This window comes from Cervus canadensis, chromosome 11 (assembly GCF_019320065.1).
Source record: "Cervus canadensis isolate Bull #8, Minnesota chromosome 11, ASM1932006v1, whole genome shotgun sequence".
Classification (NCBI taxonomy): Eukaryota; Metazoa; Chordata; class Mammalia; order Artiodactyla; family Cervidae; genus Cervus; species Cervus canadensis.
The window spans coordinates 50,611,309-50,634,866 of NC_057396.1; the positions used below are offsets into that span (position 1 = coordinate 50,611,309).

The window sequence follows — 23,558 nt, forward strand, 5'->3', positions numbered from 1 at the left end:
CTTGCAGCTGTAGGTCTGAGCGGGCTTAGTTGCTGGCTTTCTGCTGGATGCCTCCTACATTCCTTCTCACATAGCGCCTCCGTCTTCTGACGTGTAATGTCCTGTCAAGCCCTACTCACAGTTTAGATCTCTCAGAACATTCTCTTCTGCTGCCAGCCAGAGAAAATGGTCTGCTTTTAAAGGTTCGTATGATCAAATTATGCCTACCCAGATACTGTCCCTTTGCCATAAACATAAAATGACCAGGGGTGTAACTCAGGGCTAAAGGTCACAGAGGCCACCCTTCAGGCTGTCACTGAAAGATGTACTGTCCCTCTAGGTTTACTTGGTTATCATTCATTTACAAGGTAACCTCCCCAGGGTGACATCTGTGCCTGAGTCACTTTGCGAAATTCCATCATACGTTGCACACCTTCCCTGTAGTAGATATTCAGTACATATCCAGTGAATTAATGATACTTTCTATTAAATGAATTGTGAGATCAAAAGATGAGCAGAATTGTTCCAGACCAGATTGTAAGTGCATCTGTCCTATTGAAGGGGCACTGTGCACTTGACACTTCATTAACATTTGGAAGGGTTTTTGTTTGTTTATTTTTGCTTCTCTTTTTTTGAGGCTACATTTATTTATGATCAACCAGAGAGACTAAACAGTGGATGCATGGGCTTGGACTCTAATGCAATTCAAATGAGGTCAGGTGAATTCCACAGAAGAAAAAACCTTAAAAGGCATGAAGTAGATACTATAGTAAAATTGCTATTTGTAAGGGGGAACGTCGTTAGAGAAAGAAAAGAGCATGCTGGAAAACTGTGTTCCATTTAGGGCACCTCATTACCAGATAATTTAAGGGAAACTGGGGGGAGTTCAGAGACATAAAGAATGATGAAGAGGCTATAGGGATTAATTTACAAGCAAAGATTTTAAACTACTAAATATGTATAGCTTAACTAAACAACAGCTGAGTAGAGATGTAACTATTGTCAAATGTCTGATAGCAAGAGAAGGAATGTGTTTCTCTGAAGAGTTGAGAGTCCCTTTCTAAGTATTAGAATTAAATGAGAAATAAGAAAACACTCTTTTCTATCCAACTTGTAAGCGGTATTTAGACTGTGTGTTGGCATGTGAAGTGTCAGAGTTGAATCCAAATCTCAGCTCCTCTACCTGCTACCTGTGACAATTCAGACAACTCCTTTAGCCTTTTCCACTTTGTCATGTGTGGAGTGGGAATTATATGACCTACCTCATGGGGTTATTATGAAGATTAAGTGAAACAGTGAGGTTTTGTGCCTGGCACAGGTTGCAAATTGAAAAGAATGGTAAATACTATTGGTATTCATTCTTAAGTGGTTAAGACTTCAGAGTGCTCGAGTCAGACAAACCTGGGGTGCAAATTCAGTTTTTTATAATTATATTTATTTGTGCTGGGTCTTCGTTGCTGCACAAGCTTTTCTATAGTTGTGGTGAGTAGGGGCTACTCTCTAGTTGCAGTGCACGACCTTCTCATAAGGGTGGCTTCTCTTGTTGCAGAGCACAGGCTCTAGAGCATTTGGGCTTCAGTAGTTGTGGCTCCTGGGCTCTAGAGCACAGGCTCAATAGTTGTCATACATGGGCTTAGTTGGCCCTCGGCATGTGGGATCTTCCCAGATCAGGGATCAGACTCCTGTCTCCTGAACTGGCAGGCAGATTCTTTACCACTGAGCCACCAGGGAAGCCCTCTACAATTTATTAACTCTACCTCTAAGTCTCAGTTTCTTCAACCCTCTGAGCATAATAGTGAGGACTAATGAAATAATACAGTGTGAAATACTTACAATGATTGGCACATTAATCAGTAAATTTGTTAGTAGCTGTAGCGTTATTTTAATTATCATTAACACAATCATCATTCCACGGAGACCCTGACCAAGGTACTGGTATATATTCAATTATTTCCAAATTTCCCCTATTGTAAACAATGCCATATACATACCTCTGTTTCCATCATAATCAACACACACACGAGTTCAGTAATTATTTGTTGAATTGAATCTGCTAAGTTCTACCAATAATCATGTCAAATACTTGAGGACAATGTGCATTGCTACAGAGATGCTGCAATGGGCTTTTATACTCCTTGTGTAATCAAATTTATGGCAATAGATTTAAGTGCATTATTCATTGTAATAAAACTCTGACACTTAGATTTACCTGAATTTCTGTGAAACAATCCCTGCTTTTATAATGGCATTTTCATTTTTGTCTTTTACACACCTAAGTGCTCCCTGTGGCTTCTCTTTACAAATAGGATTGTGTTGTAGAATCAACTCTAGCTCTATTAAGCAAAACTGGTGTTAGTTTAGAGGGTTTCTAATTAAAGGATATTTAGATTAATCAGAGGGTATTAATCAGATGTATTCATCAGTGATACCTCACAGAAAGTACAGGATGGCCAGAAGAAGAGCTACAGAGGTGGGGAAAAAAGCCACATGAAAAGATGCTAGATATTACTAGTCATTCAATTCAGTTCAGTCACTCAGTCGTGTCTGTCTCCTTGAGACCCCACGGACTGCAACATGCCAGGCTTTCCTGTCCATCACCAACTCCTGGAGCCTACTCAAACTCATGTCCATCATGTTGGTGATGCCATCCAACCATCTCATCCTCTGTCATCCCCTTCTCCCACCTTCAATCTTTCCTAGCATCAGGGTCTTTTCCAATGAGTCAGTTCTTCGCATCAGGTGGCCAAAGTATTGGAGTTTCAGCTTCACCATCAGTCCTTCCAATGAATATTCAGGACTGATTTCCTTTAGGATGGACTGGTTGGATCTCCTTGCTGTCCAAGGGACTCTCAAGAGTCTTCTCCAACATCACAGTTCAAAAGCATCAATTATTTGGCACTCGGCTTTCTTTATAGTCCAACTCTCAAATCCATACATGACTACTGGAAAAGCCATAGCTTTGACTAGACAGACCTTTGTTGGCAAAGTAATGCCTCTGCTTTCTAATTTGCTGTTTAGGTTGGTCATAGCTTTTCTTCCAAGGGGCAAGCGTCTTTTAATTTCATGGCTGCAGTCACCATTTGCAGTGATTTTGGAGCACCAAAAAATAAACTCTGTCACTGTTTCCATTGTTTCCTCATCTATTTGCCATGAATTGATGGGACCAGACGCCATGATGTTGAGTTTTAAGCCAACTTTTTCACTCTCCTCTTTCACTTTCATCAAGAGGCTCTTTAGTGCTTCTTTGCTTTCTGCCATAAGGATGGTGTCATCTGAGTATGTGAGGTTACTGATATTTCTCCCGGCAGTCTTGATTCCAGCGTATGCTTCACCCAGCCTGGCATTTCGCATGACGTACTCTGCATGTAAGTTGAATAAGCAGGGTGACAGTATATAGCTTTGACGTACTCCTTTCCCGATTTGGAACTAGTCTGTTGTTCCATGTCCAGTTCTAACTGTTGCTTCTTGACCTGCATAGAGATTTCTCCAGAGGCAGGTCAGGTGGTCTGATATTCCCATCTCTTGAAGAATTTTCCACAGTTTGTTGTGATCCACACAGTCGGAGGCTTTGGTATTAGAGAAATGCAAATTAAAACTATAATGAGACACGACTATCCGAATGGCTAGAATTTTTAAGACGTATCATCAATTCCTGATGATGATGCAGAGCAACTGAAACACTCATACACTGCTGGTGGGAACACAAGATTGTATAGCCATTTTTGAAGACAGTTTGGTATTTTGAAAATAGCTGCCATTCAAACCAGACTTTCCACTCCTTGGTATTGGTCCAAGAGAAATAAAAACTGCAAGTCCAAAACAAAAACCTGTGCCCAAATGTTTATAGTAGCTTAATTCATAATAGTCCAAAACAGGAGACAACCCAAATGTCCATCAACCAGCATACAGATAAACAATTTGTGGTATATCCATACCCTCGAATACTACTCAGACTCAGCAATGAAAAGGAACATATACATGCAACAGCATGAATGAATCTCAAAAACAAATGAAAAAAGGCACGCAGTAGATGCTAAATATTCTGTGGTTCCATTTGTAAGACATTCTAGAAAACTGTCTCTGCCCTGTTAGACTGTGATCTCTTTGACCTGATACAGCTCCTAACACCAGGATTGCATCAGAATCAGTGAACTGGAAGCAGAAATGGCTAAATTTGATCAGTTTAGGGAATAAGTTTTAGCACTGAAGTGAATCAGGGATCTAGATTTGGCCAAAGGTCAGTATAAGGTAGCCTGGGGTGAATCAGAGTGTACCAGACTGTTAACAGGAGGACAGGGAGCAAGGTAAAGCCTGCTGGATGTGACATCATGAATATCAGCTCTAATGGATCCTACACAAGTTCATCCACTCACATAGCTGTCAGCCTCCAGAGACTGTAACCTTTCTTTGATGATCACTAGTTAAAGCTGATTGCAGTTTCTATCAAGGGTCTGGTTTACCTGCCTTTGACAAATTTCCAGTTGTACTTTGCTTGTCCATTTGCAGTATGCTTTACTGACCCTCTTCAACAACTCTTAAGAACTGGCACTTAAGAGACCCCACTTACAAACCAGGTTGACCCCAGAGTTGCATCAGTTTAATCGTGCTCCTAGTTATTTTCTGGCAAACATAAGAATCCAAAGCAAAGGACCGTCTTAATTGAAGTGTTTTTAATATGACATATTCTATAATGCTAAGCTTGGCTCAGATGTAACCTGTACCTTATAAATGCAACATGTGCTGTAAAGAAAAGAGCCTGTGGTTTAACTCACAAACTTAGATTCTGGTCCCTGGACTCCACCTGTTCACCCTTGGCTTGGCCACTTAGCCTCTCGTTTAACTTCTAGGGTGAATGAAGCAGGTGGACTGATGCTCCAACATGAATCCCATGATTCTGAGGGTAGTTGGGAGGATGATTGGGAGGATGAATAGAAAAACTTTTCTATTATTAGACTTAAGAGTTTTTAGACCTGACTTTTAGACTTTTCAGGTCTCAGACTGGCAGGCTTCAGCTGTGTCCAGTGTTTACATTATAACATACCTATTTTGGGGAAAAAGAACTGGCAAGGTTTATAGATAAGGATGGAAAAGTACTTAGTTTGTTCTTGGAACTAGTGGCCCATAATCAGGTTTTTATACTTTTCCTTAGAGGTGTATATTGCAATAACTCACTGTAAGAAACAATGTTATTGCTCATATTAAATATTCTTTAAGTAGTTTTTCCACATCTTTCAAAGAGTTGTGTTTTCTTCTAGGAAAGCAGATTTTTGACATGGTGGTACCCTTTTTTAAGCTCTTAATCTAGTTCCTTTTATGTCAGTGAAACCTTAATATTTAAAAATGAAATATCAGTAACTAGTCCTATAGAGACTTTTGACTATATAAGCCAGAATTCCAAAGTAAAGTCTTTGATGCATATGTGCATTTTTAATTTCTTATTTTTTCAACTCTTCTATACCAGTTCTCTCTTTGTAGTCAAATTCATTGTAATCCCATCACAAAAGTGTTGATCTTTTAGTAACCTTTATTGAAGCATTGTATTAATCCACATTCCCGCACGGTAACAGACGGTTTGTATCAAACAAATCATGCAGCTTAGCTCAGGCCCCATATGGAACTAATAAGCCACGCAATAAGTGGCCTTGTGTAGATGCATATGGCTTGGAAGGGTGAGAGTGTGTGTGTATGTTGTCTAAACTGAATTTCTCCTGCCAAAATCTAAATGACAGAATAATTCTTGAGCCCCCAGTGTCTTTCCCAGCCTGGAAAAATTGAGTGTTTAAAAAATAAAAATAAAATCGAGCACTTTGATATTAAATTAGGCCTCTTAGCTCAATAGGAGGATGCTCACTGAGTACAAGAACTCAGCATTTTATTTCTCAAAAGTACAATCACACTTTATTTTAAAATATGATCTCCAGAGCTGCAAAAGACTTACCTAGTCAGTGGAGCACCATTTATCAAGCTGTATGAACTAGTTAATTTCAACTACAAGAGTTCTAACATCATAGTTGATCTGTTTATATAGTGATTTGAAATGAACCCCACATGTGACTTTGGGAAAAACTATCTTTATACAAAAAGGTGGTGTGGGAGAGGAAAATGGAGCAACGATAGCTAATGGAATTGACATGGCCAGTTGTCTGCTGAGGGCTGAATGTATCCCTGGCTCTGATTTTCTTTTTTGTTGTTGTTCCAGTAACCACAGAGCTAGATCTTCCTGGTGGCTGTGGTGATTGTTGTTCAGTCACTCAGTCATGTCTTACTCTTTGCAATCCCATGGACTACAACACACAAGGCTTTCCTGTCCCTCACTATCTTCTGGACTTTGCTCAAAGTCCTGTCCATCAAGTCTATGATGCCATCCAACTATCTCATCCTCTGTTGCCCCCTTCTCCTGGTTGTTTTAGTATAAGGGTTTTCTTTTGCTAGTAGACCATAGTATTTGTTAATTTTTCCAGGGAAACCACTGAACATTGCTTCTCCTCACTTCGCATCTAATTTGTCATCTGCATGTCGTTTTCACCTACTAGCCTACCATAGAGTTGCACAGAAATTAAACAGCTCCCATGGAATCCTAAGCCAATCAGAGTGAAGCTGAAATTCAAGCTAATTGAAACCAAAATTCCACTTACAACTGCTTAGACTCTTTGGGTGGTAGTGCAGTAGGTGCAGTAGGAAGTTGTTACAAAAGGTGTTTATTTCAGAGACTAATTTGAAGCAGTTAGACAGACCCAAAGCAACATTTTATTTGCCTGGGTTTCTTGGCATCTGCCTTCCCCAATCAGAATTGAGACCAGAGGGAGCTCCTTTTAGGGAAGTGTAGTATTTATTGATAGTAGTTCGTAAGGGCAGATTTTTATGGAATGTTGATGTAAGATTTCTCACAAAAAAGAATACTTTAGTCTTTAAATCTATCCTTCACAGCTGCCTCCTAGTTCACTTTCCCGCTTGAAACCCTGTAGTAGATTCTTAGTGCTGTCAAGGAAGATAAATCTGAATCCTTGAGCTAAGTGTTCTAGGCCCTTGTTGCTGTTTTTAAATAGCCTTTATTTTTCAGAACAGTTGAAGTTCACAACAAAATTAAGCAGAAAGAAAACTAGCCGTATATATCCATATTATTTTATGATGCACTATTTTAGAGAACAGAAAATGTAACAAAAGGACTATATATTTATAAAAGAAACAGAGAAAAGCACAAAAATAAAGTGATTAGCCACATTTTCCTAGCACTCAAGGAAAACTGCTGTTAGAACTTCATTCTTCAGGATCTTTTTCTGTGTTTATGTAAGCATAGATATATTTTTCAAAGACTGATGTCATGCCGTACATAGTATCACTTGGCATTTTTAGTTAACAATCCCTTCTCACTAGACTCGTGATAGTTTTAATGAATACTCTCTAAAAATCAGGCCTCAGGAGTGTCCATTCTATATAGAAATCCTGATTGAACTCTTATGACAATTTTATGAGACAAACATTGTTGGTCCTGTTTTATAGAAGAGGCACAGACTGGTTCTATACCTTGTTCAAGGTTATACACATTACACGGTGAGAAGTAGACTCTGGGCCCAGCCAGTCAGTCAGAAGGCAGAGAACTAATTTGTGGTCCCTTCTCTCCTTTCTGTGTCCTTAGACTTTCTTCTTGGCCTCACGCCTTCTTTAACTTGCTTTTACTAATACCTTACCAGGGAGTTAACTTGTGAAAGAATCACTTAATAAAAATTTAGATTTGTTCCTTTCCTGAAGTATTTACATTTTAATTCACATTTACGTTTTAATAGTGGGTCATCTCTACCTGATATAGTAGAATATTAGGCTGGACCCCATTTTACTCCCTCCATTTTTAGACACTTCCCTTATGGTGTCTAGAAGTGTATCTTCTGTTGACTCTTCCATCAGACTTACGCCTCAGTGAACACATGAAGGTTTGACACCCTCTTATCCAGCTTTGACTTCTGACACATCAGAAGTGAGCAAAACCAGAAATGGGGCTGAGTGGGTCAGTGTTCCTTCGTCATTCACATTGTAAAGGTGCACTCCCCTAGCCATATTTTAAATGTAGAGATGCATGATTCAAACCTATAATTTTTAGAGCATTTTAAAGTTGGAGAAGACTCTTGAGAGGCCCTTGGACTGCAAGGAGATCCAGCCAGTCCATCCTAAAGGAGATCAGTCCTGGGTGTTCATTGGAAGGACTGATGTTGAAGCTGAAACTTCAATACTTTGGCCACCTGATGCCAAGAGTTGACTCATTTGAAAAGACCCTGATGCTGGGAAAGATTGAGGGCAGGAGGAGAAGGGGACAACAGGATGAGATGGTTGGATGGCATCACTGACTCAATGGACATGGGTTTGGGTGGACTCCGGGGGTTGGTGATGGACAGGGAGGCCTGGCGTGCTGCAGTTCATGGGGTCGCAAAGAGTCAGACAGGACTGAGCAACTGAACTGAACTGAACTGAAAGTGGAGTCAGAACTTTGAAAGTCTCTTGGAGATGATCTAGTCCAGCAGGGTTTAAACTCCAGATGGGAATGCCTCTTTGGTTCCAACTCTACTCCTCCACAATTGTCTTCAGTGTCCTATTTGTTTTACCCTTTGGGCTTCTACATAACATTTCATGTGAATAAAGGATTCCGTGGCTACCAGGAAAGGTAATTTGACAATTATTTGAGTAGCCCTAGCAGGGAAGGGTGGAAAAGGCAATGGCAACCCACCCCAGTACTCTTGCTGGAAAATCCCATGGACGGAGGAGCCTGGTAGGCTGCAGTCCATGGGGTCGCTAAAAGTCCGACGCGACTGAGCGACTTCACTTTCACTTTTCACTTTTATGCATTGGAGAAGGAAATGGCAACCCACTCCATTGTTCTTTCCTGAAGAATCCCAGGGACGGCGGAGCCTGGTGGGCTGCCGTCTATGGGGTCACATAGAGTCGGACACGACTGAGGTGACTTAGCAGCAGCAGCAGGGAAGGGACTTGCTCATGGCCATAGAGCAGAACTGTGTCTGTCACCCAGGTCTACTGACTACCCACATCATGTGTCAAACTTCCTGCTTCACTGTGCAATTATTTTAAAGATATTAATATGTGTATGTGTTTATTGTTGCCTTTCTGGAGTGCTTGTAGTGAGGAACTTAGTAAATTAGTAAAAATTATTTTTTAAAAAAGTGAACTGTGTACTTAAGATTTTTTTCCTTTGATTTGAGCTCTGTTCTCCTTTTCCGACTCTCATCCTAATTAAGTGATAAGGTGTTTTTGAGCACCTATCTTATGCCTAGTTTAGTGGCAGATGCTGTGATAATATATATAGAGAGTATATATGTAGCATAATGATAATAGGTACAGTGTATTGACCACTTACTATGTATCAGCTATTGGTTTTGGTACCCCAACATACTATATTGTATTTACACTTTACAGTAGCTCTGCAGGGCAGATAACATCCGCATTTACAAGAAGTGACAAAACTAAAGTCAGACAACTAGTAAGTGACAGCACTGGTGTTCAAACCCAGATCTTCTGCATCTAAGCTCATTCCATGTGTCATGATGCCTCTCATTTCCTCCCATACAGCATTAATTTTAACTTACTAACAAATATGTATTAAGTATATATTCATTTAGTTTAGGCTTTCCAAAGACTGCAGATGGAAAGGTGGTGTAAGAAGGGATTTGGCAGAGGGGTAAAATGCCCCCTTACCTTGGAATAATCAGAGAGCTTCCTACAGGAAATAGAACTGGTGTTGGCGTTTTCAGAGTGTATAGAATAGACAGATAGAGGATGCCTAGAGGGAGACTTAGTGACAGGAAAGAGAGTCTCTATCAGAGAGGTGAGTTCCAATAGCCAATATTGGAAAGCTTTTATATATATATATATATATATATATATATATAGGGGACTTCATGGTAAACAAATTAAATATACTCATTTATGTCAGGCCTTAATGAAATGCTTCTAATAAAGACAAAGTAGTTTAAAATTGCAAACACACAAAGATGAAAAGAACAGAAGAGACAAGAGCAGGTATTAGAGTCGACAACATTTTAGAAAATCACAAGCAGATAAATGATAAACTGTGAGTAGGCAGAATGAAGAAAACCAAAACCTAAAGCCTTCAAGAAGCAATGTAGTTCAAGCCATAGAACTCCAGAGTGACTTATTTCACTTAGCATAGTACCCTCTAGGTCTATCCATGTTGTTGCAAATAGCAGGATTTCATTCTCTTTTATGACTCAGTAATATTCCCGTGTATGTCTCTGCATTCACATGTATACCCCATCTCTTTTTTATCCATTTATCTACTGATAGGCGCTAGCTTGCTTCCATATTGTGGCTATTGTGAATAATGCAGCAATGAACATAGGGGTGCATCCTCCAATCCTCAGCTAGTCCTGCCAATATACAGACTATCTGTTCAGCATTTTAAAGTTTCATTCATAAAGAAGAATTGACAACCAAAGATTTCTGGACATTAAAGAAAGCCTGTAATTTTTTCTTAAGGCTGAAACAAAAACAAAAAAGAAAAAAATTCAAAAGTAACAGAAAGTGAAGATAGAGGAGACAGAAAATAAAAATAACAATAAAGATAATAAAAAATAATCAAAATTAGAGGATAAGAGTTTTCATATTGAAAGGACTCACTAGCAAGGAAAACAAAAGCAATATAAACAAATGGGACTATATCAGACTGAAAATATTTTGCACAACAAAGGAAACAATGAACAAAATGAACAGACTACCTACTGAATGGGAGAAGATATTTGTAAGAGATATATCTGAAAAGGAATTAATACCCAAATTATAAAGAACTCAGGCAACGCAACATCAAAAAAACAGCCAACCCAATTAAAATATGGACAGAGGACCTGAATAGACATTTTTCCAAAGAAGACACAGAGATGACCAATGGACACATGAGAAGATGCTCAACATCATTAATCACCAGGGAAATGCAAATCAAAACTACAGCGACCTCACATCTGTCAGAATGACTGTTATGAAAAAGACAAGAAATAACAAGTGTTGACAAGAATGTGGAGAAAAGTGAACACTTGTGCACTGTTGGTATTTTTCCAAAGAAACCAAAAACACTAATTTGAAAAGACAAATACACCCATATTGCTGCATTATTCACGATATCCATGATATGGAAGCAACCTAAGTGCTCATCAGTAGATGAATGGATGAAGATGATGTGGGGCATACACACACATACACTGGAACATTATTCAACCATAAAAGAGAATAAAATCTTGCCATTTGCAACAACATGGATAGACCTAGAAGATATTATGCTATAAAGTGAAATAAATCAGAGAAAGACAGATGCTATATGATTTCACTTACACATGCAATCTAAAAAACAAAACAAATGAATAAGCATAACAAAACAGAAAGAAGAGTCATTGCTACAGAGAACAAACACGACGTTGCCAGAGGAAGGTCAGTAAGTGGGGGCTGAGTGAAATAGGTGAGGGTAATTAAGAGACACAAACTTTCAGGTACAAGACAGATGAGCCACAGGGGTGAAATGTACAGTGTGGGAAATATAGTCAATGTAGTATCTCTGTATGGTGACAGATGGTAGCTACATTTATTGTGATGATCATTTTGTAATATATAGAAATAATCGAATCACTGTGTTTTGTACCAGGAACTAACATAGTGTTTTAGGTCAGTTTTACTTCAAAAATAAACTCATAGAAAGAGATCAGATTTCTGGTTACTAGAGGTGGGGGTGAATTGGGGTGGTGGGAGTGGAATTGGGTGAAAGTGGTCAAAAGGTACAAACTTCCAGTTGTAAGACAAATAACTGCTAGGGGTGTATTGTATACCATGATTAATATTTTAACACTTCTGTATGTTATATATGAAAGTTAAGAGAGTAAGTTTTAAGAGTTCCCATTACAAGGAAAAGATTTTTTTCTTTAATTTTGTGTCTATATGAGATGATGGGTGTTCTCTAAATTTACTGTGGTAGTCATTTCATGATATGTATATAAGTCAAATCACTATGCTGCACACCTTTAACTTATACAGAATTGTATGTCAGTTATATCTCAATAAAGCTGGAAGGAAATAAGAACAAAGGACTCAGTAAATTCAGACCAAAATAGTAAATGATAAAAGACCCAAACAAAAGCTTATCATTGTGATATTTCTGAATACTGACATTAAAGAATAAAATCCTAAAGAGAAGAATCACCTCACACACATGGATCAGGAATCAGAATGTTATCAGGTTTCTCAGTTGCTATATGCAAAATTAAACGATAGTGAAACAACATTCCAAAGGAAAAATCATTACAGCCTTGAATTTTATACCCAAGCAAACTATCATTCAAGTATGAGAATGGAATTAAAGATATTTTTTAAGTATTCAGAGTGTTAAAAAAGATACCTCTCATGTGGCCCTTTTCCAGAAATCCATTATAGAATCAGTTCAGTTCAGTCTCTCAGTTATGTCCAACTCTTTGCGACCCCATGAACCACAGCCAGACCTCCCTGTCCATCACCAACCCCCGGAGTCCCCCCAAACTCATGTCCATTGAGTCGGTAATGCCATCCAGCCATCTCATCCTCTGCCATCCCCTTCTCCTCCTGCCCTCAATCTTTCCCAGCATCAGGGTCTTTTCAGAAGAGTCCAGGGGACTCTAAGAGTCTTCTCCAACACCACAGTTCAAAAACATCAATTATTCGCACTCAGCTTTCTTTATAGTCCAACTCTTACATCCATACATGACTACTGGAAAAACCATAGCTTTGACTAAACGGACCTTTGTCAGCAGAGTAATGTCTCTGCTTTTTAATATCCTGTCTAGGTTATTATATTCTAGAGAATATGTATACTATTATAGAATATGCTCCACCAAAATGAGGCAGTAAATCAAGGAACAAGTGATGAGTTCTAGGAAACAACAGCCTCAACACAATTACAGTCAGCCCTCTGTATCCACTGATGTAAAACCTGGGTATGGAGGGTTGAATGTTCACTGTATATACAACACCATTTTAGATGAGGGACTTGAACATCTGCAGTTTTTGGTATCTGCAGGGGCTCCTGGAGCCAGTCCCTTTGGGATATAGAGGGGTGACAGTAAACAAAATTTCTAGGATGATGGTGAAAGAAAGTTCTAAATAGGTAATAAGAGAACCAGCCTAGAGAACAAATTGTTCAGATTGGAGCAGAGAGAAGGTACTGCAGGAAATACTCTCCAAGGGATGGAGAATGGGCTTGATAGGTTGTTATATGGTGTCTTTATTAACCAGATTGGAAGGATTTAAGGTTTTGTCCTAATTGGGGGAGGATCTAGTGATAGGTACATGGGCACTCAACAAGTGGGATAAATGGCAATTATCATTTCAGGAAAAACAAACATAAGACAAAAAAGGAATAGTATATTATATGGCTTAGCAATGAACAGTATATTTGTAGGTGTAAGGTAAATACTAAATATTGATTTAACAAAAAATGTTACCTTCCAAAATAATTGGATATCTTAAGAGAATGAGGAAAAGTGTATTTGAGAGAGTGGGCAGTTAAATCCTCATATTCTTTAATAAAAAGTAGGTAATGTATGGGTAAGGAGATAAAATGTATTAAGAAAAGTAATAAAAGGGCTAAATTCTCATTTTGCATAACAGGAACATAGTAGATGATGTCTAAATGAGAGGGAAGGAATAAGAAATATTAGTATAAGTGTATTTAGAAATATGAAGGTAAAGAAAAAAACAACTAAAAGTGGTCACTACTGAAGAGCAAAGAACTGTTGCTTTTTCATTACAAGCCTTTTAGTAGTTTAGACTTAAAACATTATATGTACTTTGTTTTAAATTTTTTACACACACACACACAGACTTTGGCCACCTGATGCAAAGAGCCAACTCACTGGAAAAGACCCTCATGCTGGAAAAGATTGAAGGCAGGAGGAGAAGGGGATGACAGAGGACGAGATGGTTGGGTGGCATCACTGACTCAATGAGCATGAGTTTGAGCAGGCTCAGGGAGACAGAGAAGGACAGGGAAGCCTGGCGTGCTGCAGTCCATGGGACAGCAGAGAGACAGACCTGACTTGGCGACTGAACAACATATATGTACTATGTGGGAATTTCTATTTTAGTTCTATATGTTGAAGACTGAAAGGGTGACACGACAAAGGATTCAGAGCTGTTACTGAGAGGTTCTAGCCTTGGCTTTGTCCCTTATCAGCTCTGATACCTTGGGCAGGACACTTGCCCTATTGAGTCTTAGTTTCTTCACTTATGAAAAAATGGAGGATGGAAAAGATGATCTCCATAATCTTTTTAAAGCTATGATATCCCAAGATTCTATGATAAAAATAATGCTAGGCAGCAAATGAGGAGTTAAGATTTGGGTGGAGACTTGAAATTCCCACATTTTCCTTTTTTAGTCGAAATCAGACTTGGAAAGAAATGTTCATTGTGGTCTCTGAAAAGAATTCAACACCCACCTTCCATTGTTGAGCCTGGGGCAGGCAGTTGACTACATACTGGCTCAGGGACACATAGCTTAGTGTTATTTTAGTATGGGGTGGTTTTACTTTTTTGATATTTAATATTTTTCAGTATGAATCACAGGTGAAATTTCCATGCCATGTGTAAACAATTTCACTTTTTTATTGAAACAATGAATTCAGGAATGTCATATTGGGATGTCAGCCATTTTGCTTTTATCAGTGTATGGAAAAAATGCTTTTATATTAATATAAGAAATGATGTCATATAATATGGAGGAGATCTTATAATTCAAGGTCAGCAAATCTCAGGAGGTGATTTAGGTCACCAAGCTAGATTTGGAAAAGGAAAAGAATATTTTCCCTTTGTCTTCCCAAGGTTTGGGGTTTTGTTTTTTTCTAACCAATTTTACTCGCAGACTTTGGGGTAGCTGGTCGAGTTGCATGATTGTGAAAAGGAGGCTCTGACTAATAATATCTTTGCCATTGAATCGTGTGGCTCTGAAGAAATTTCTTCCTCTTTCTGGGCTTCAGTTTTCCCATCTGCACAAGAAAAGGGTTAACAAGATACCTTTTAGCTTTAAGATTCTATGTTTCTTCCTCCTTATTTTATGTGTATGTTCTGACCATTAAAGAGACCTGATTAGGTTTGGGGGTTTTCTTTTGAAAGTTCAGTATAGTGAGAGTGAACTCTTTGTTAAATGTCACTCACTCCCACTTAAGTGAAAAGTCAGTTGAGTACTAGATACAAACAAAAGAAAACTTACTTTGATTTTTTGTTGATAGTAGTTTTATTTTTTTGAAGAGGAAAATATTTAAAGTTTAACTTAGCCACTTTTATATTAGGTGCTGGAAAAGCAAAACTTTAAGGCAGATGACCCTTCATATATGTACATCAGTATGCAGTTTACAAAGTCCTTTCTTCATATATATTATGTCATTTGAAAAATAACATTTCTACAGGGCTGTGTTGTACACTTACTGTGTATTTGACATCATGTGTGTGTGTATGAATATGCACATTATACTTAACCTCGGATCTTTATTATGCTTGGTGAGGAAGCAAATAGTCTTCAGAGACAAAGTGAGAGGAGGCAGGAACAGACAAATGAAAACCATTTAGTAGGTTACCCAAGACATTTAGAAGGGCACTGAATTGTAGAAAAACGGCCTCTAGCAGAAATAAGTAAAACTAAGAGCAGATCTTAGCCATAGGCCATAGCAACTCTGTTCTCTGGTCCTAGAGAAAAAGGAAAGCTAGAAGCATGAGAGAAATAACATAAAGCACAGCCTCTGCCAAAAGTGATTTGCTCTTTATTTGTTTGTGTGTTAGTCACTCAGTCGTGTCTGACTCTGCAACCCCATGGACTGTAGCCCACCAGGCTCCTTTGTCCATCAGATTCTCCAGGCAAGAATACTGGAGTGGGTTGCCATTTCCTTCTCCATTTATTTGTTTAATAAGCATGAAATGAGCTCTAGCACTGTGTCAGATACTTGAGCATCAGAGACACATACAACATGAACCTTATTCTTGATTCTACAAAGGGAAGAGTCAGTGAAAGAAGGGCTGAATGTGCTCAGAGTGTGTAATCCCAGCCTTCAGTACCTAAAATGAAATGCTGGCTTTATGGTATGTAACCCTGGGATTGATGGTAGCAAACTCTACAGGGGTCTTGGATATAATCCTGATTCCATGTAGTTGGTCATTCTTAGTCTTCTCTCACTTCAGGAGGCAAGGGAGCAGAACGTGAGCAGACTCCCTTTAAACACCATCCAGAAAGTGTGGTTGGGATGGTGTTGGGATCATACAGTCACATTTCCTCATTAGAGTTTAAAGCAGAGGGAGGGGGACGACTTCTTTAGTGGGTCATGTTTGGGAAGCATTGCCTAGTATCTGCCAAAATTTAATTCTGTCTTTCCATCTTTGCAGCTAAGATATCAACATGGACTAGGGACTCCAGACTTGCGGCAAACCCTTCCTAACCTGAAAAACTTCATGGAGCATGGACTGATGGTCAGGTGGTAAGTACCCCCTCTCTGCCATACCCAGAAACCGCAATGTGGATAGTGATCCAGAGGAACTTGCCTGATTTCTGCTCCACACCTGCCTTCTGGGTTTTCTTCTGTAGTGAGATACCTGAAGAAAAGAAAAGGCAGCCGTCATACCTGTATAGGTCTAAGCTCCAGTCTGGTTAAGAGGGGGAAGCACCCTTGGGAGGGGGGTGGGTTCGAGGCGGTATTGTTTAGACATGGGAAGGTTGGCTGGGCGAGGAATTCTTGAATGCATGGTTGAGGCAGAGGCTGAAGGACAGCCATGTGATTTGTAAACGGGGGACATGGAACCTCCAGGACAGTAAAAAACATCAGGATCAGTGGTTGAGAATAAAGGGAAGAAAGCACACAAGCAGTAGGTCAGCTGTCAGGACGTCGTCTGAGACCAGGAGGGACAGACGTACGGGAAGGTTTCTCACGTGTGACGTCAGTGCCTGTTGTAACCATACAGGCAAGCTGCTGCCTAAAAGTGCTTTGCAGGATGGACACGGCCCTCTTCAAAAGACAAGGGGAAAGGGACCATCTGATGCAAAGAAGACATTAGATAATTAACTTGACTTGAATAAAAGGAAAGCTGTTGGCTCTAGTCATTTAGTAATTTGAACCCTTGGATGATGGGCAATAACTTAGAAAATTATGTGCATTCAGATCAGGCCTTTAGAGTTAGACACCTGAGAGCAGCATGGTTTGCTCTAAGGAGCACTGGCTTCTGAGTCCCAGATCTTTTACTCATTTGCTATGTGAATTTTGTTGTTTTAAGTTTAGAGATTTCATCATTCATGGCAGATTTTTCAACATTTATCACAGTGTTCAGTTCAGTCGCTCAGTCGTATCCAACTCTTTGCAACCCCATGGACCTCCTTGTCCATCGCCAACTCCCAGAGTTTACTCATACTCACGTCCAGTGAGTCGGTGATGCCATCCAACCATCTCATCCTCTATTGTCCCCTTCTCCTCCTGCCTTCCATCTTTCCCAGCACAGGGTCTTTTACAGTGACTCAGTTCTTCGTATCAGGTGGCCAAAGTGTTGGAGTTTCAGCTTCAACATCAGTCCTTCCAATGAACACCCAGGACTGATCTCCTTTAGGATGGACTGGTTGGATCTCCTTGCAGTCCAAGGGACTCTCAAGAGTCTTCTCCAACACCACAGTTCAAAAGCATCAATTCTTTGGCACTCAGCTTTCCTTAGAGTCCAACTCTCACATCCATACATGACTCCTGGAAAAAAGCATAGCTTTGACTAGACGGACCTGTGTCAGCAAAGTTAATGTCTCTGCTTTTTAACATGCTGTCTAGGTTGGTCATAACTTTTCTTCCAAGGAGCAAGCGTCTTTTAATTTCATGGCTGCAGTCACCATTTGCAGTGATTTTGGAGCCCAAAATAAAAGTCTATCACTGTTTCCATTGTTTCCCCATCTATTTGCCATGAAGTGGTGGGACCAGATGCCATGATCTTAGTTTTCTGAATGTTGAGTTTTAAGCCAACTTTTTCACTCTCTTCTTTCATTTTCATCAAGAGGCTGTTTAGTTCTTCTTTGCTTTCTGCCATAGGGTGGTGTCATCTGCATATCTGGGGTTATTGATATTTCTCCCGGCAATCTTGATTCCAACTTGTGCTTCCTCCAGCCCAGTGTTTTTCATGATGTACTCTGCATATAAGTTAAATAAGTAGGGTGACAATATACAGCCTTGACGTACTCCTTTTCCTATTTGGAACCAGTCTGTTGTTCCATGTCCAGTTCTAACTGTTGCTTCCTGACCTACATACAGGTTTCTCAAGAGGCAGGTCAGGTGGTCTGGTATTTCCATCTCTTTCAGAATTTTCCACAGTTTGTTGTGATCCACACAGTCAAAGACTTTGGCATAGTCAATTAAGCAGAAGTAAGATATTTTTCTGGAACTCTCTTGCTTTTCTGATGATCCAGCAGAGGTTGGCAATTTGGTCTCTGGTTCCACTGCCTTTTCTAAATCCAGCTTAACATCTGGAAGTTCACAGTTCACATACTGTTGAAGTCTGGCTTGGAGAATTTTGAATGTTACTTTGCTAGCATGTGAGATGAGTGCAATTGTGTGGTAGGTTGAACATTCTGTGGCATTGCCTTTCTTTGGGATTGGAATGAAAACTCACCTTTTCTAGTCCTGTGGCCACTGCTGAATTTTCCAAATTTGCTGGCATATTGAGTGCAGCACTTTCACAGCATCATCTTTTACAATCTAAAATAGCTCAACTGGAATTCCATCACCTCCACTAACTTTGTTCGTAGTGATGCTTCCTAAGGCCCACTTGACTTCGCATTCCAGGATGTCTGACTCTAGCTTGGTGATCACACCACTGTGATTATCTGGGTCGTGAAGATCTTTTTTGTATAGTTCTTCTGTGTATTCTTGCCATCTCTTCTTAATATCTTCTGCTTCTTTTAGGTCCATACCATTTCTGTCCTTTATTGAGCCCATCTTTGCATGAAATTGTTTTCCTCTCTTTCTTTGCATTGATCACTTAGGAAGGCTTTCTTATCTCTCCTTGCTATTCTTTGAAACTCTGCAATCAAATGGGTATATCTTTGCTTTTCTCCTCTGCCTTTCACTTCTCTTCTATTCACAGCTCTTTGTAAGTCCTCCTTAGACAACCATTTTGCCTTTTTGCATTTCTTTTTCTTGGGAACGGTCTTGATCCCTGCCTCTTGTACAGTGTCATGACCTGTTTTTAAAAACCTTAGGTAAATACGTTATCCATATAACCATGTCACTTTAATTTTCTGATTTGCTGTCTGAATTTAAACTCCTGCCTCTCTAAAATGTAATTTCTTCATCTGCAGTCCCTGCCCATCTCACTGGTTTGTGGTGAGGATGAAATGAGATGGTAGGTGGAAAAATAATTTGTGAGGAGGAAAGTACAAAAATAGTTTCATTTTCTTCTGTGCCGTCAGGATAGGCCTTGAGGATAATAAAGTGACACCTGTGATTTACCGTCACTTTGTTTTTTTATTTTTGTCGCATGATCTTCAAAAATATGGATGTCTGACTTTAGACAAGACTGTTTTTAATCAAATATACAATTGTTGAAAGAATTCTACTCAGAATATCAAAATCATCATAAAAAGTTAGTGTTGACATAGACCTGTATACCCTGAGGAATGAAGACTAGGAACTAAGTTTTAATGTAAAATAATAATTATTTTATCATCATTATTATTACTGTTACTTTTTAATTTTTTCACCACATTGTGTGGTGTGTGGAAGCTCAGCTCCCCAACCAGGGATCAAACCTGTACCGTCTGCGTTGGGAGCACAGAGTCTTAAGCCCTGGATCACTGGGAAATTCCCACTATTACTTTAACAGTGAGCTAGCAAGCATGTATTTAACACTGTCAGTGTTCAGTTCCATGATAGGTACTCTGGAGGTAACAGTAAGTATGAGGCTCAAGCCCTACCTTCAAGGGATTTGTGATCTGGTTGCAAACAAGGTACATAAATCATGAAAGGTTTTATAACACAAATGGTAAATTAAAATAATCAAATAGAGAGGCAACTCACTGCACTGCCTGATCAACCAACTAAAATAAATCTTGCTCAGTACAGACGGCACATTGTCTCAGTATCATTTATTGAAGAGTCCTTAACTTTTATCCACTGTTGATAATGCAGTCTGTTTCATATATCAAGTTAACTTACATATGGATCTATTTCCAGGTTCCTTATTCTGTTTCATTGTTTTATAGTCTATCTATAGGCTAGTACCATATTTTTAATTAATATAAGGTGTAATTTCTATAAGTCTTACTGAGGTTTGAGTATCTCTCTTCCTCCTAACATTTGGAACCACTTGAGAGAGGAGATATGAGACAGACTAACAGAAATCAAAATGTCAGTTTTATTACTGATAAAGCCACTTGGAAAATGCAGCTTTAGATCTATTATGAAAGCGCTTGCAAAGACATCACTCAAAATTAAACCTACTCTTGCAATCAGGATGTGAACTGGAGAACCCCAGGCTTCCCCGCCAGCAAGCAGCCCTTAACTATACTGTAGAGAGCTGTCCGGTGACTCCTGCAGAAACCCAGATGGGGCTAAGCCAAGAATACCCAGGTTTTATCTTTCCCTCTAAAGTCACCAATCAGAAAAGGCCCTCTTCCCCTAAGAGCAAGTAAGTGGGAGGGTGGAGAGAGGCCAAGAGTGTTACTCTTAAATCATGTTCCTTCAAAGCAAGGGGAAAGGAAGATTTCCCCAACTTTCTTGATATGTGGTCTGGTGAGGCACCTACTTACGGTCCTTCTTCAAATCTCTTTTGGCTTTTCTTGATTTATGAATTGTATTTGAGTGATTTGACAGCTTTATGATATTGAGTCTTTCTGTGAACATGGTATCACTTTATATGTTTTGTTTTTTTTTTAAACACACCTCAGTGAAGTGTTAAAACTTTCTTCATAAAGGCCTTACACATCTTTTATTATATACTTAGTCCTTGGTAGCTTACCATTTTGGTTGCTGTTGTAAATTTTTTATTATAGCATCCAACTTCTTTGTGGCTAGTATAAAGGAACACCACTGATTTTGTATTTTGGAGAATGTATCCAGCAACCTTACTAAACATTAATTACAATAGTTTATCTTAGATTCTTTTGAGTTTTTCTGTGTATACAATCATTTTTTGAATGACGTTGTTATTTCTTCCTCTTTTTACAATTTTTATTATTTTTTGTTCTCATGTTCTATGGAAGAGGAGCAACACTAGTGGATAATAGTGATACAGTAATATAATAACAGTAGTCTTATTCCTGACTTTAAAAAGAATGCTTCTTTTCACCATTAAGTATTCTATTACAGGTTTAGATAGATGTTCTTTATTAGCAAAAGGAAGTTTCTTTCTGTTCCCAGCTCTCTAAGAGTTGTTTTTCTTGAAATTATGAATGTGTGCATTTTGAATTTTATAAAATGCTTATTATATTTATTGATATAATACTATATTTATTCTTCTTTACTGTGTTAATAACTAATAACATATTTTCTGTTGTTAAACCGTCTTTGCCACCTGGGATATACTCTACTTGATTGTGATGTATTATTTTTTTGTATAGTATTGAATTTCATTTGCTAATTTTTTAAATTTACTTTATTGAAGTATAGTTGATTTACCATGTATCAATTTCTGCTTTACAGGAAAGTGATTCAGTCATACATATATATATATGTTCTTTTTCGTATTCATTCCATTATGATTTGTTACAGAATACTAAGTATAGTTCCCTTTGCTATACAGTAGGACCTTGTTGTTTATCCATTCTACATATAATACATACAGTGGACATGAGTTGAGCCAACACTGGGAGATACTGAAGGATTAGCAGAGCCTGGTGTGCTGTATGTAGTCCATGGGGTCACAAAGAGTTGGACACGACTAAGCGACTGAAAAGCAACAGGTGTAATAGTTTGCATGTGCTAATCCCAAACTCCCCATCCGTCCATTTCTCAGCCCCTGTCCTCCTTGGCAACCACAAGTTCTTTCTCTATGTCTGTAAGTCTATTTCTATTTTTTAGGTAAGTTTGTTTGTGTCATGTTTCAAATTCCATGTATAAGTGATCATGTATGGTATTTGTCTTCTCTGACTTACTTCACTTAGTATGGTAATCTCTAGGTCTATCCATGTTACTGCAAATGGCATCATTTCATTCTCTTTATGGCTGCATAGTATTCCATTACACATACACACGCACTTTTTTGTTTTATTGAAGTGTAGTTGATTTGGGCTTCCTTTGGTGACTCAGTAGTGAAGAATCTGCCTGCAATGCAGGAGACCCAGGTTTGATCCCTGGGTTGGGAAGATCTGGAGAAGGGATTGGCAGCCCGCTCCAGTATTCTTGCCTGGAGAAGTCCATGGGCAGAGGAGCCTGGCTGGCTCCAGTCCACGGGGTCGCAGAGTCGGACACGACCGAGTGACTAACACTGACTAATAGTTCGTTTACAATGTTGTGATGGTTTCAGCTGTGCAGCACAGTAATTCAGTTACACATGTACTCCTCCTTTTTCAGATTTTTTCCCCGTATAGATTATTACAGAATATTGAGTAGAGTTCCTTGTGCAGCGCAGTAGGTCCTTGTTGGTTATGTGTTATTTATAGTAGTGTGAATGTCAATCCCATGCCCCTAATTTATCCCTCTCTTCCACATTTCCCCTTTGATAACCATAAGTTTGTTTTTGAAATCTGTGAGTCTTTGTTTTGTAAATAAGTTCTTTGATATCATTTTAATTAGATTCCATGATTTGCTAATATTTTTAGAATATCTACTTTTGTAAACAGAGATGAGGCTAGCCTATGTATACAATAATCTTTGTCTGATTTTGGTAACAGGATTATAACAGCCTTGTAAAATAAATTGAGGCTGTTTCCCCCTTCTTTTCTATTCTTTTGTATTCTCTGGAACAGTTTATGTACAACAGGAATTACCTATCATTAAAGTCTGAAAAACCTAATGGTTTTCATTTTTTGAGAGGGAAAGAATAAGTTTTTAGCTACTAATTTTTATGATGATTATGGGTCTGTTTATGTTCTATTTTTCCCAGTTCCTCCTTAAATCACTTCATTGTGGTTTCCAGTTCTCTCAGTGTACTGGAATTCCTCTTATCTAGGTAGGTGCCTAAAATTCAAATGTTGCCAAACCTAGCGTCACTTTTTCATCCTCAGCCTCGTCTGTACTTAGTGACATTTGGCCTTGCTGGCCATTCCTGCCTTCTTGATGCATCTTCCTTTCTTGGCTTCCACAGCACTATCTTCCCCTGGTTTTCCTCCTCTCAGCTGCTCTTTTCTGCCCGTATTTCCTATTCATCCTCCTTTTTTTAATCAGTAAGTATGGAGAGCTGCACAGTTCTGAGGGTCTCCTCTCTTTTTCTCTCTGCTTTCTTCTCACATGATCTCATGCCCCGCTCTTGAAAGCTATCTACACGCTATGGCTCCTCACCTTGTTTTCAGTGTTAGCCTCCCCTGTGAGCTCTATAGTCAGAGACCTGCTTGATACCTCCCCTTGGAGTATCACAGGTACCTCAGCCTCAGCATTTAA

The 23,558-nt window shown here is 39.0% G+C and overlaps 1 protein-coding gene across 4 annotated transcripts in view; it reads left to right on the forward strand.

The window, feature by feature from the left end:
• The window catches only part of UVRAG (UV radiation resistance associated), a 314,400-nt gene that overhangs the window by 269,054 nt on the left and 21,788 nt on the right, over positions 1-23,558 (forward strand). For all 4 annotated transcript variants that reach the window (XM_043482966.1, XM_043482964.1, XM_043482965.1 and 1 more), the window contains one exon: positions 16,384-16,475. In XM_043482966.1, coding sequence (XP_043338901.1) covers positions 16,384-16,475 — 92 coding nt within the window. The remainder of the gene's footprint in view (positions 1-16,383; positions 16,476-23,558) is intronic.